The 12,991-nt window shown below is 44.7% G+C and overlaps 1 protein-coding gene and 1 long non-coding RNA gene across 3 annotated transcripts in view; one reads left to right on the top strand and one right to left on the bottom strand.

Annotated features, from left to right (window-relative positions):
* Positions 1-255: 255 nt before the first annotated feature.
* LOC118564378 lies at positions 256-3,409 on the top strand. The gene is made up of 2 exons (XR_004931817.1): positions 256-3,334; positions 3,366-3,409. It is a non-coding gene; the product is annotated as an uncharacterized LOC118564378 (long non-coding RNA).
* Positions 3,410-3,511: 102 nt separating this feature from the next.
* The window catches only part of prkg1b (protein kinase cGMP-dependent 1b), a 58,302-nt gene continuing 48,822 nt past the window's right edge, over positions 3,512-12,991 (bottom strand). For both annotated transcript variants that reach the window (XM_012879098.3, XM_012879101.3), the window contains 8 exons: positions 5,981-6,120; positions 5,755-5,844; positions 4,796-4,937; positions 4,402-4,565; positions 4,199-4,321; positions 4,052-4,114; positions 3,912-3,978; positions 3,512-3,815 (listed from right to left, as the gene is read on the bottom strand). In XM_012879098.3, coding sequence (XP_012734552.1) covers positions 3,717-3,815; positions 3,912-3,978; positions 4,052-4,114; positions 4,199-4,321; positions 4,402-4,565; positions 4,796-4,937; positions 5,755-5,844; positions 5,981-6,120 — 888 coding nt within the window. In that variant the 3' untranslated portion in view covers positions 3,512-3,716. The remainder of the gene's footprint in view (positions 3,816-3,911; positions 3,979-4,051; positions 4,115-4,198; positions 4,322-4,401; positions 4,566-4,795; positions 4,938-5,754; positions 5,845-5,980; positions 6,121-12,991) is intronic.

Raw genomic sequence — 12,991 nt, forward strand, 5'->3', positions numbered from 1 at the left:
TTGGGGCGAAGTTATCAGGGTAAGGGCATAGAAAGGGTTGAAAATGAATGGAAGTCAATGAAAGTCAAGTCATGGTCTTCCCTTTATCTTTTAAACAAGTGTGTGTGTGTGTGTGTGTGTGTGTGTGTGTGTGTGTGTGTGTGTGTGTGTGTGTGTGTGTGTGTGTGTGTGTGAGTGTGTGAGTGAGTGAGTGACAAAAGAATGTGCCTCAGTTTAGTCTTGAGCATTTTATTTTCCAAACATATCGGTAGAGTTTGGCATCAGGTTTCGGTTTCTAACAGTCAGACTCATAAAGGTTATCTGGACTAGAAGACAGAACTTTTCCTCAGCTACAATCGCAACATTATATTAAATCTATAGAAACGGCAGGAACATTCCTTAATATACAAATAAATCGCCCATGAACACAAAAAGGTATCACTGAAATATACACATCTTTTTCCGTGTGGTCCAAACTAAACCTTAATAGTCAAACACGACCTCACTGACCTTGAGCGTCACATGATTTCATCATGTCAGTGAATACAGGATGCCCACAGCTGACTGGCTGCTCACAAATAAAAAGATAAAAAAAGTATCTTTATATTTCACCTTTATGACTAAATACCCTCTGATGGTGCAAACCACACACCGTTACCACTGTTGCCATGCAGAGATATCACACCACTGATTATTTTACAAAAATAGTGCATTAAAGTCTGACTGATGATACAAAAGCTTCATACAAAATGCACACAGCTGTTCACTCTTAAAAATGGCACAAAATACAGAGACCGGAAATACTTATTTGAGAAGATAAACATCAAAACTGCATATTTGTTGCAACCCTTTCACTTCAACTCTGTTAACATGCAAAGGTCATCCATGATACCAGATTTAATTAAATCCCTGTCTGAGTTGTAGTAAAATTTTGACTTTCCCAAAAAAAAAAAAGAAAAAGGCAGGGCTGCAAATGCTAACAAACTGCTAAGAAACCTTCCTTGTTGCACATTTAGCTGATCAATCAGAAACTGTTTCACCAGAAAAATATCAAACCTTCTCACCGACGTCCTTCAATATGAGTTCAACATAACGTCAATCTGCAGCAGAAATCTTGAGCTGCATAAGGAAGTTATAGGAGTTGACAGTCCAGCATCGTGTAAGCAGTGATATCAAGTGGCACAAAGTGAAAACTACAGTCATCCATGCAGATCGAAATGTCTGCGGAGTTAAAGAAGGAGTTCGACAGTTTGCTTCATTTCGGTCGAAGACCAGAGCCGCATCAAATCCGATGTTAAAAGCTTTCACATAACCCCCACATCACAGTTAGGCACAGAGGGCAAAAAAATATCTATATTTAAAGTTTCCCAGGCACAATGAGAAAATCACAGAGGTAACATTTAACCACCAGATGGCAGCAAACACTGTGATGATTCTGAGATGCATGCGAGAAGACCAATGGTTTTCATTTCTTGTTTTAATACCTGATCAGTGGAACGTTTCAGGCTTAACTGTTGTCAGTGTGATCCTATTTATACATTTATACAGCTGTTTACTCCCCCAGTAGCAGACAATCAGGAAGGAAACTCCCAACCAGTCTGGAATGAAGGCGGTAAAACGCCTTCAGGGGCCAGGAAAGCATTATGGATGTTAGTATGAGCTGCTGACTGGGAGATTGCATTGACTCGATGATTTTTCTCTCGGAGCTCCATGAATTTCCAGTTCTCAGCCGGAGATTATGCCTTCATTCAGGGATTTTCTGCACAGGAGCTGTACCAGAGCGTCAGTGGAATTCTGCTGACTTTAGAACCAGCAGGATTTAAATCATTGATCGTTATCATCAAGGAAATCCTTCAATGGTTAGATCTGCACTGACCATGCACAACCCCCCAAACAATCACCTGATGAGGAACGAATACATGGAAGTGCCTGTGGATGTTGGAAGTACTGATGAATGACGCCAAATATCTGTTTCATGCTGCAGCTCAAAGATTCGCAGCATACAGACAGAGATAGAATGAAGTTTTAAATCATAACTATTGAAGTCATTGTCAACGTTTTTAAGTTTTTAGGAAGTTGGGCAAAAGGGAGTCATGAGTCATGACTAAAGGCATCAAGGTGGCTGTAAGGAAGTCATTCCTGCCACTGGGCTGTTGTATATACCTTGACTCTCAGTCAGAGAGCTGAATCTAACCTCGCTGGGGAAAACGCTTCAGAAAGTTCTTCCTACAAAGCGGAGAGTGCCAGATTAACATTCTCCTGTTTCGTCTGTCCTTGAACAGATTAACTGCTGTTGTCAAATTGGCTATATTTCAGTGTTTCATTGATGATTAGGTCTTCAGTTATGTTTTATCAATATGTAACATAGGCTCTCAGCCTTTGGGCAGTGTTGGACTTTGGAGGTTAATAAGGCTGCAGTTTTCAGACTTCTTGGAGAAAAATGTTGCGATGCTCTAAAACAAGGGGTCGCCAACCTTTTTGAAACAGAGAGCTACTTCATTGGTATTGTGTCATACGAAGAGCTGACCTTTAACTTCTCTGATCTCAGTCCATCTACCACTGTATGATGATTTAGAAACTGCTGGAAGGTTAGCAGTTTCTAATGATCATATTTAAAATGTTTGTTTTTTCCTTTCTTGTGATTCTGACCCAAAGTCAGATCTGATTATCAGTTTTTTTTCCATATCAAAACACATTTAACTTCATGTTTAAAGTTTTTAAAAATGTATTCTTTATCCCCTTTTTTGTGAGACGCCTGCCTTGTATCTCTTCGGGAAATACCGATGCAAAAAGTACGTAAATACATGTTTCTTTGGGGCTTTTTAATCACAACTTTTCATATTTTCAGTCTGTTAGAAACTTAAAGTTCAGAAAAAATTGTTTAAATTAATAATTTTTAAAATGTAATAAATCAATTAAATTTGAAATAATGACATTTAATAATAGGAAAATAAATATTACAATAATACTAAACTTTTTGTATATAAGAAGTGTATTTTAAAACTTATTTATTTATTAAAGATGATAAGTTAAATAAATTATACTTCCTAGGACAAATAGGTTAAAAAGTTTCATTGGTGAGAGAGAAAAAAACAATAATAAAAGTCGAGATGTATTGTGAGTAACATCTGAGAGCGTTTTGACCTCTTCGAGATGTGTCCTCATTTCCATTACATTTCATTGGAAGCCGATTATTATTTAGGTTCTGGCAGCTTTCTGAGGGGATTTTTAGCAGCAGATGGAAATACTGAAAATGGCACGTTATAAACCGCAAACTGAAGAATGGCAACATTTGCGGCTGGATCAGTTTGTTTCTTGCAAAAATATTTGGGACAGAATGTCTTGCAGCGAAAAAGTGCTGTTAAAAAAAAAACACGGTGATCCAGGAGCTGATGGAAGAAGTTCCTCAAAGTTCCTCTGCAGCCAAACATAAAACTCATATTCATATAGAACCTCAGTAGTATTCTGTTTGGTTAAACCATTCAACATTTCCAACAACTTCCAAGAACCAGAGGAGAATCAAGAAAGTGAAGCCCCAGAGAACAAACCCCCATCTCTGGACTTTGAGCTCCTTCATCGTTTAGCTCTGTCTGAACGAATCCGCCGGATCAGATTAATCTTCCAGAGATCCGTCCTCATTTGCTTCTGGTAACACTTTGAGCTCCAGTCGTTTAACGACCCAAGTTTTGCCTAGTGGGTCTTCATCCTTAATGCCGCATTAGAGAGGCCGACTCAGTTTAAAAGTCGTAGTCCCATCCTGAGTTATCATCAGGGGGCGGCTCGTCCATGTCTTCTGGAAAACTGTCAAAGTTACTGGTGTCGATTGGAGAGGACACCTGGAAAGAAAAACACAAAATAAAACTTAGGGTATGAAAAAAAAATCTAAATATTAAGATCACTTCCCAAGGGGTTTGAACTTCCTGTCCACCTACCTTCGGTGTGATGGGCGGAGTCAGAGTTCCTTTTCTCAGTCCCTCCCAGTTAAACCCTTCGAACCACCTGAACACACAAACTCTCATTAACGTTAAGGTGATTCAAAGGAAATCAGAGAAAACCATCTCAGCTCACTCACTTGTGCTTCTGGATATCTTTTACTCCATTTTTCAGATTCCCGAGTCTCTCCGATGGACTATCCCTGCGGACACAACCGAGAGACAGTTAAACAGCTGAAATGAAGCCGGAGTTGGTGAATTATGCTGTAGGAAACCGTGTCCCCTACCTGCAGAGCTTCTTGATGAGGTTGGCTGCATTCTTGGTGATCTTCTCGGGGAACTCAATCATGTCAATGCCTCTCAGGATGACGTTGTAAGTTTTCATTGGATCAGGTCCTGAGAACGGAGGACTGCAGACCCAAAATGGACAATGCAGAACTCAAAGTGGTACAATTTGGATTTCCTCAACCTCAGGTGCGTGCATCCTTACCTGCCGGTCAGCAGCTCATACATCAGGATTCCTAGAGACCAGTAGTCTGCTGACACATCGTGACCTTTGTTCAAGATGATCTCCGGCGCAACATACTCCGGCGTTCCACAGAACGTCCAGGTTTTCTTACACAATCCGATCTTCTTTGCAAAGCCAAAATCCACCTGAAAACCGGCAAAACGGGTCACAGTTTGATTTTACTTCTTTAGACAAAAATATCAGGTCCATTCAAATAAATTTGATGGTAATAAGGTTTAAGATTATTGGAGCGTATTTGCCTTCAAGATCTAGATCCAACAGATTTAGTTTATGTGTCCAGAATGGTGAGAGCTTCATGAGCATAACAAACCAAATCACTTAATCACAGGTATTTGCTTGCTGATAGTGGACGTACCAGCTTGGCATATCCCCGGCTGTCCAGGATCAGGTTCTCAGGTTTCAGGTCTCTGTAGATGATGCCTTTGGCATGCAGGTAGGCAAATGCCTCAACCACGCAGCCCGTGTAGAACCGAGTGGTTAAGTCATCAAATGAACCTCTGGAACCAACAAAGATGCAGGTAATTATTCATCTGTTTGGAGATCTGAGACATTTTATACCTATCAAGTTCTTTATCGGACCATTCAAATGTTTAAAATATAAATATATTTTTAACGAAGTGTAATTAAATATATGCAGATGGGTTTTATAAATATTCAGTTTACATAAACTTCAGTTATATCATAAAAAATGTATTGATATGTAATTATCATCTTGAGTAACATATACCTCATTCAAATAACCAAAAACTGTGGAATAAGTTTTTCTAATAAATCATACTATATAAACACATAATAACAGAATAAATAAATTATTTGTTTTACAAAAAATATAATGAAAATGTGTTTTTCTACATTTGTGGTTAGTTTAAATGTGCTGTGATTTTTAAAGTAATTGTACAGAAACAAAATGAATTGAATAAATTATATAATTATAACTATACATAAAGTACATTATAACTATACACATTATGTTATCACTCATACAAAATAAAAATAAAAAAAAACTGAAAAAAATTAAGAATTTTACAGTTTACACATTTACGCTAATAACATCTAAAAGCTTTTTATGAAGAAATAAAATGGTCAGAAAATATATTACTGATTATAAAAAGGGTTAATGGAAGTTCACATTAGCTTATATCATTTAGTGATTAATGATAATAAAGTTAAGAGAAACGTTAGTCAAGCAGGGATGAAATTGTCATCCCCTTTTATTTGGGTCTCATGCAGCATTTTTACACAAGTTGTAAAATGAAGAGAGCCATGCAGCCGTTTTATCAACTGGTTGCAGCTTCTTCTGGGTGACGAGCCTACCTGTCTCTCAGAATAGTCCACAGCTCTCCACCCAGACACGCCTCCAACAGCATGTATAGATATTTGCTGTCTTTAAAGGTCCGGTACAACCTGAGCATCAAGAATACAAAGTCAAACGGCACACTTTTTTAAACGTTTTACATATGAGACTAGTACGTTTTCTCTTAACCCTTTTCTTTTCTTCATAATTTATCTCGTGAAACACAAAGACTCAGAGGGTCCTGACCTGACGATGAAGTCTGAGTGTGCTTCGGTCATGATGTGTTTCTCTGCACGGATGTGCTCCTGTTGCCTCGTGTCCACGATGTGACGCTTCTTCAGAATCTTCATGGCAAATGTTTTGGCCTCTTCGTTCTTCAGCTGCACCTGAACAAACACAGACTGTTTCAGTCTTGTGTGTCATGTGTTTTATACTGTAGAACAGTAAAGATATAGCACCTATCTATTAATACCAAACCTCATAATTTGGTACCATTCTAACATGTGTTTTTGTTGCCATGTCTGAAAATTAGCAGCCGGAGTTGCTTTCTAAAGTGCTCCACACCACAATAGTGCAGGAACTGATTAAAAAAAAAATAGGCGTGTTGTTTGTTAATCATCGCACAGAAAAACGTTCAGCTTCATCTGAGAAGGTGAGGAAAGACTACAGACTTAGTTTTGCTACTATACAGCAGTGGTAAAAATGCCACCTGGTACTTAAACCTCCCAAAGGAAAGGAAGACTGGGTGTGAGATGACAAAAACAGACAAGACTAAAAATGTTTTGTCTATTTCTCCTAGACAACAATAAGATCGTCAGACCAAAGTGAGATTGAAGCCTGTTTCTCTTGTGGCTAAAATACGTCCCAAGAGCAACAAGTAGAGCAAGTTTCAATTTGGTCTCAATGTGAGTTTAATGAGATATCGCAATAAGGGGTCCTTTACTGCTCTTTAAAATCGTATATCTCTTTTTGAACTTAAGATGAGACACTGGAGAGGTCTCTGTATGAACTCATGTTGTCTCATGTCAGTCTCCATTCATTCATCATTAGGCAAGAAAGGCATGCTAAATCTCAGCCTAGTCTCAGTGTGAGTTTAAAGTAACATCTCAACAAGATTTTATCTATTTACTTTTAAGTTATTCTACCACATGTCACTTTTTGACCTCAGGTAGAGAAAGCAGGGATGTCTCTGAATGAATTCATCTTGTACTCATCCAGTTTCAACATACGTAAGCATACGTATATATATATATATATATATATATATATATATATATATATATATATATATATATATATATATATATATATATATATATATATATATATATATATGTCTGTGTTATTATTGAAATAGTAATGTCTGTAATTAGTTAACAAGGTATGTTTAAAAATGTTCGGAAGAAACTAGTCGTGATTTGAGTATATTGCTGCTTTTTAGTAATGTGGACCTTAAAATGATGTTTTCCCATTCAGTGTTCAAATCAACTGATACCATAATTAACAGAATACTGTAATAGCTGTGTTGTAAATATAAAAGGCTGATGCAACATTGATAACATTGATATAACTTTGTGATAATTACTGGTGTGTCGTGGGCGACTGTGGCTTGATGGGTTGATGCCACATGTCGTTGTGCCCCTGGGCAAGGCACTTAACCCCAAACTGCCTACCGAGCTGCGTCTTGGTGTATGGGGAGTGTTGGCCTAGTGGTTAGTGCAGCGCGCTTGCACTCAGAGAAGGATGCAAGTACCCGGTTCAATCCCCAGCGCCTGCACTTTGGGTCCCTGAGCAAGACCCTTAACCCCAGATTGCTCCCCGGGCACCGCACATGGTAGCCCACTACTCCCCAAGGGTGATGAAAGTTAAAAGCAGAGAACAAATTTTGTTGTAATGTAAGTTTCAATGACAATAAAGATGATATTACTATTACTAAACTTATTTCATTGGGAATGCTTGAGTGGAGATGTGCACAGTTTTGTACTTTAATTGTAATTACTAGTTTCACCTGCACAAGCAAAATGCAGATAATTCTGTGCACCAACTAAAATTCTGCCCATGGCTATTATATTTTTATTTATTGATCGTTTTCTCATTGGCAGTGTGTGTTTATTTTCAGTTGATTTTAATACTTCACTATTCTACTTTTTGATGTCCAAATATTAGCACACTGTTTTAGCTTCATAAAGTAGATGCTAGGAAATTAATATTATTGTTAATATCATTAGCAAAGTAATTTCCATTTTTATTTTTATTTCATTCTCTCAATAATGAATATAAATAATTTATATAACAGCTAAAAGAAATTGAGGATAAAAACTTATTGTGGTCAAAGACAAATGCAACCAAGTATTTAGCATTTGGTTTTTGCCGTTGTGAGAGATTCATGTCATATTGTGATTAACAAGTTCTGTTACACCCTGATATTCAGACCAGTCAGTTCTGTGAAGGCACTTTCAGCTTTTGAACAGCTGTTTTATTGGACTCTCAGCCATTACATTTTCATCACTTTATAACAATGAGATTAGCTCTAATGATGGTTTAGTCCTCTTTTTTGTTCCCTGAACTTCCTTACTCTAAAAAAACTACATTAGAGAGTTACACCTCAGCTTTAAATCCCCACATAAAGTGCACTTTCTCTGCATGCGTTAACATAATCCTTTTCTGAGTTCTGGTTCTGCTTCAGTACAGCCAGAATTGCAGAACTGAGTCTGGCCTATCTTGTTTTAGATTAAACTGTTGCTTTCTTGTTTTTTTTAGAAACCTTTTGTCATGGTTTAAGTTGTCTGGCCTCTTTCTTGTTTTTTAGTTCACCCAGCTCTCCCTCCCACAGCCATTAGTCACACCTGTTGGTAATCAGTCAGATGCATTTCACCTCCTAGTCTCCCTATTTAAACCTCCCTCTGCCTCACTTTAGTGCTGGTCCGTCTTCTGAATCATCCACTCCATGCCAGTCCTCGTCCTCGCCTTGGAAGGTCGATTTCTGTTTTCAGATTTAAGGTTAGTTTGCCTCGTTGAAAGACTTTGTGCCTCACCGTTGTTCCTGGGAAGTTCTGCTCTGTGTTCTAGTGTCCCCAGTGATTTGTTAAACTGACTAGCCGCTCTGAGAAGGCTCTGCTCAGTGCCACCCCACTCAGCGTTGTTGGACTCTCTCTCTCCTGGCCGTCAGCCCCTGCCTTCACCCGCACCCCTGAGCCGTTGTATTCCTGCACCTCTGGTTACATCTTCCATCAGTCATCTACCCTTCAATAAACCTCTCAAACTTTTGTCCTGTGTGTGTTCTGAGTTCATCAATAAACAAATCCTGACAGTACGGACCAGCCAAAGGATGAACTCAGACACCACATGGAACTTACCTGCAGGGGCTGACACCCCGGAGATCCGCGCATACCTGGACATGTGCGAACGCCTGAGGAAAGAGAGGTACGCCAGGATGGCTTCTGCCCAGGACCCTGCGCCGCCGATCAAGGCCGACTCCACTCCCCAGGTGTTCTACGTGGGCGTTGTTGCCGCTACCCCAGGGCACGAGAAGAGAAGCCGCAGATCCCTTCGTCGCCTATGTCATCACCTCTATGACTCGCAGCTGGCTCCCCGAGTAAAGCTCAATGTTCCATCCATCAGAGCCCCACATGTCGAGGAGGACCAGCTGTGGAGCTTCTATTACGGTGACCGGGACGACCTTCTTCCCCGTGGGCCTGCAGCCACCCCTCTGACAGCCTCTGTACCCCCGTCTGGCTCCTCCCGGCTAGGACGCCGGGCACTCCGACGCTTTAAGGCCTCCGAAGACTCGCTTCCGCTCAGGTCCCGTGAGGGGGTTCAGGAGGACCCGCCCTCTGAAGCCTGTAGCCCGGCAGCGTCCGAGGTAGCTGAAGAGATGGTTCCGCCTCCACCCGAAAACTCCACTCTGCCGGCCACTGTAAGCTCCACTCTGCCGGCCACCGTAGGCTCCGCTCTGCCGGCCTCTGAAGGCTCCGCTCTGCCGGCCTCTGAAGGCTTCGCTCTGCCGGCCGCTGAAAGCTCCGCTCCGCCGGCCGACGTAGGCTCCGCTCTGCCGGCCACCGCTGAAAGCTCCGCTCTGCCGGCCACCGTAAGCTCTGCTCTGCCGGCCACCGTAAGCTCCGCTCTGCCGGCCACCGCAAGCTTCGCTCTGCCGGCCTCTGAAGGCTTCGCTCTGCCGGCCGCTGAAAGCTCCGCTCCGCCGGCCGACGCAGATCAGCCCGAGGCCTCCGAGGAAGCCGCCCTGCCTCAGGCCGAGGTCTCCGAGGGAGCCGCCCTGCCTCAGGCCGAGGCCTCCGAGGGAGTAGTTTCGCCTCAGGCCGAGGCCTCCGAGGGAGTAGTTTCGCCTCAGGCCGAGGCCTCCGAGGGAGTAGTTTCGCCTCAGGCCGAGGCCTCCGAGGGAGTAGTTTCGCCTCAGGATGAGGCCTCCGAGGGAGTAGTTTCGCCTCAGGATGAGGCCTCCGAGGGAGTAGTTTCGCCTCAGGATGAGGCCTCCGAGGGAGTAGTTTCGCCTCAGGATGAGGCCTCCGAGGGAGTAGTTTCGCCTCAGGATGAGGCCTCCGAGGGAGTAGTTTCGCCTCAGCATGAGGCCTCCGAGGGAGTAGTTTCGCCTCAGGATGAGGCCTCCGAGGGAGTAGTTTCGCCTCAGGATGAGGCCTTAGTTGATGCTACTCCTATTTCTAGTTCGCCGTGCCGGGGTCGTCCTCCACGACGCCCGCACCAGACTTTCCTGTTCGGCCGGAGCCAAAGACTGCGGACTCCGGGCCGCTCGACTTTGCCTCGTCGGGGCCGCCCACCACGGCGACCGCCTCTGACTTTCCTGCTCGGCCGGAGCCGCAGATTGCGGACTCCGGGCCGCTCGTCTTTGCCACGTCGGGGCCGTCCACCACGGCGCCCGCCTTTGACTTTTCTGTTCGGCCGGAGCTGCCGACCGCGGTCTCCAGGCCGCTTGACTTTGCCTCGTCAGGGCCGCCCTCCTCAAGGGCTTAGTCGGGCGATGCTGCTCCGCCGCCTGCCTCGTCCAGGACGACCTCCACGAGAACTCTTGCGGCTTAGCAGCCGTCTTTGCCTACGCCCTTAAGGCCAGTGCTTTCTGTTTTATTTTGTCTAAGCTCGGCTTTAGTTTTGATTGATTTAGAATTCCTCAGTTTAGAATTATTTAGGGGGTTCTTTGTTTTCTTAGAGTACTTAGTCTCTGTTTTGCTTTGTTTTTTCCTGCTCTGTTTTAGGAGTCTAGATTTTGCCTTAGTTTTCTAGGTTTGCTCAGCCTTGTCATTTTAGCTTTAGCTCTCTGGTTGTCCCGTTAGTGTACTTGTTCAAGTCCTAGTTTTTCGTGTTTTTTCCTTCATTCGTAGTTAGCTTTAGTTTCATTTTCTGCTTTAGTGTTTGTTTTGATTTAATGGTTAGCTTTAGTTTTGTGGTGTTATCCCTGCTCTAGTTTTGCCCTTATTTTCTAGTTCTTGGTTTGATTCTTTATTTTTGTCCTGCGCTCTTAGTTTCCAGCGCTCCTTAGGTTTTAGCGCTCGTTTAGATTTCTGACCCCTGGTCCTGAGCCGTTTCATGCTCCTTAGCTTTGGCTGGTTCGAGCTTCCTTGGTTTTTGTTTTGGCCTCTTAGTTCCTTAGTCCCCTGGCGTGTTAGGACGCCTTCTGTTTCTCGGTTCCCCGGCGTATTAGGACGCCCTCTGTTTCTCGGTTCTCTGGCGTGTTAGGACGCCCTCTGATTCTCGGTTCCCCGGCGTGTTAGGACGCCCTCTGATTTTCGGTTCCCCTGGCGTGTTAGGACGCCCTCTGTTTCTCGGTTCCCCGGCGTATTAGGACGCCCTCTGTTTCTCGGTTCTCTGGCGTGTTAGAACGCCTTTGTATCCTGGTTTTTAGATTTCAGGGCTCCCCTGGTGTGTGTTAGGACGCCCTTTGTTCTCGGTTCCCCGGCGTGTTAGGACGCCCTTTGTTCTCGGTTCCCCGGCATGTTAGGATGCCCTCGGCTCCCCGGCGTGTTAGTACGCCCTCCGTTCTTGTTCCCTGGCGTTTAGATGTTCCTGCTTCCCTCACGCCCCGGCGTTCTTTTTCCTTGCGCCCCGGCGTTTTCCTCGCGTCCCGGTGTTTTCTTTCCTCGCGCCCCGGCGTTCTCCCCACGCCCCGGCGTTCTCTTCCCCAAGCCCCGGCGTTTCCCTCACGCCCCGGCGGGTTTTCCCCTGGCGTTTCTGTACACCAGTCGTGTTCCAGCAGGAGTTGTGGAGCCTTGGTGTTTTCGTACGCTTATTCTTCCCTCTGGTGTTGTCGTACGCTTGTTCTTCCCTCTGGCGTTGTCGTACGCCTGTTCTTCCCTTAGGCGTTAAGTACGCCCGTTCCTTCCCTTAGGCGTTAAGTACGCCCGTGCTTTCCCTTTGGCGTTAAGTACGTCCGTTCTTTCCCTCTTGGCGTTTTCGTACGCCTATATTTTCCCCTTGGCGCTGTCATGCGTCTGTTTTGCCTCGGCGTTTCCCTCACGCCCCGGCAAACTTCTCCCTTACGCCCCGGCGGTTCCCTCACGCCCCGGCAATCTCGTCCCTTGGGCCCCAGCGCTCCTCTCACGCTCCAGCGTTGTGTTTCCTTGGCGTTTCCACACGCCCGTTCCTTGGCGTTTCCACACGCCCGTTCCTTGGCGTTTTCGCACGCCCGTTCCTTTTCCCCGGTGTCTCTGTACGTTAGTTGTGCTCCAGCGTTTTCTTGCGCTGTTGAGCTCTAACGTGTCAGTCCGCCTGTTCTTTCCCCCTTGGCGTTTCATACGCCCGTTCCTTCCGTAGGCATTTCTGTACGCCCGTTGCCTTCCTTAGCGCTGCCGTTGGTCCATCCCTTCCCTTTGGCGCTGTCGTGCGCCCGTTCCTTCCCTTTGGCGCTGTCGTGCGCCCGTTCCTTCCCCTTTGGCGCTGTCGTGCGCCTGTTCCTTCCCTTTGGCGCTGTGTTGCGCCCGTTCCTTCCCTTTGGCGCTGTGTCGCGCCCGTTCCTTCCCTTTGGCGCTGTGTTGCGCCCGTTCATTCCCTTTGGCGCTGTGTTGCGCCCGTTCCTTCCCTTTGGCGCTGTGTTGCGCCCGTTCTTTCCCTTGGGCGCTGTGTTGCGCCCGTTCCTTCCCTTTGGCGCTGTGTAGCGCTCGCTCTTTCCCCCGGCGCTGTCAAGCGCTCACTCTTTTCCCCGGCGCTGTCAAGCGCTCGTGCCTTTTCCTGATGTGCCGCGCACTGGTTGTGGTCTGGCACGTCAGTGTTCTCTAGTTCCTTGGTTCCCCA

This window comes from Fundulus heteroclitus, chromosome 10 (genome assembly GCF_011125445.2).
Source record: "Fundulus heteroclitus isolate FHET01 chromosome 10, MU-UCD_Fhet_4.1, whole genome shotgun sequence".
NCBI lineage: Eukaryota > Metazoa > Chordata > Actinopteri > Cyprinodontiformes > Fundulidae > Fundulus > Fundulus heteroclitus.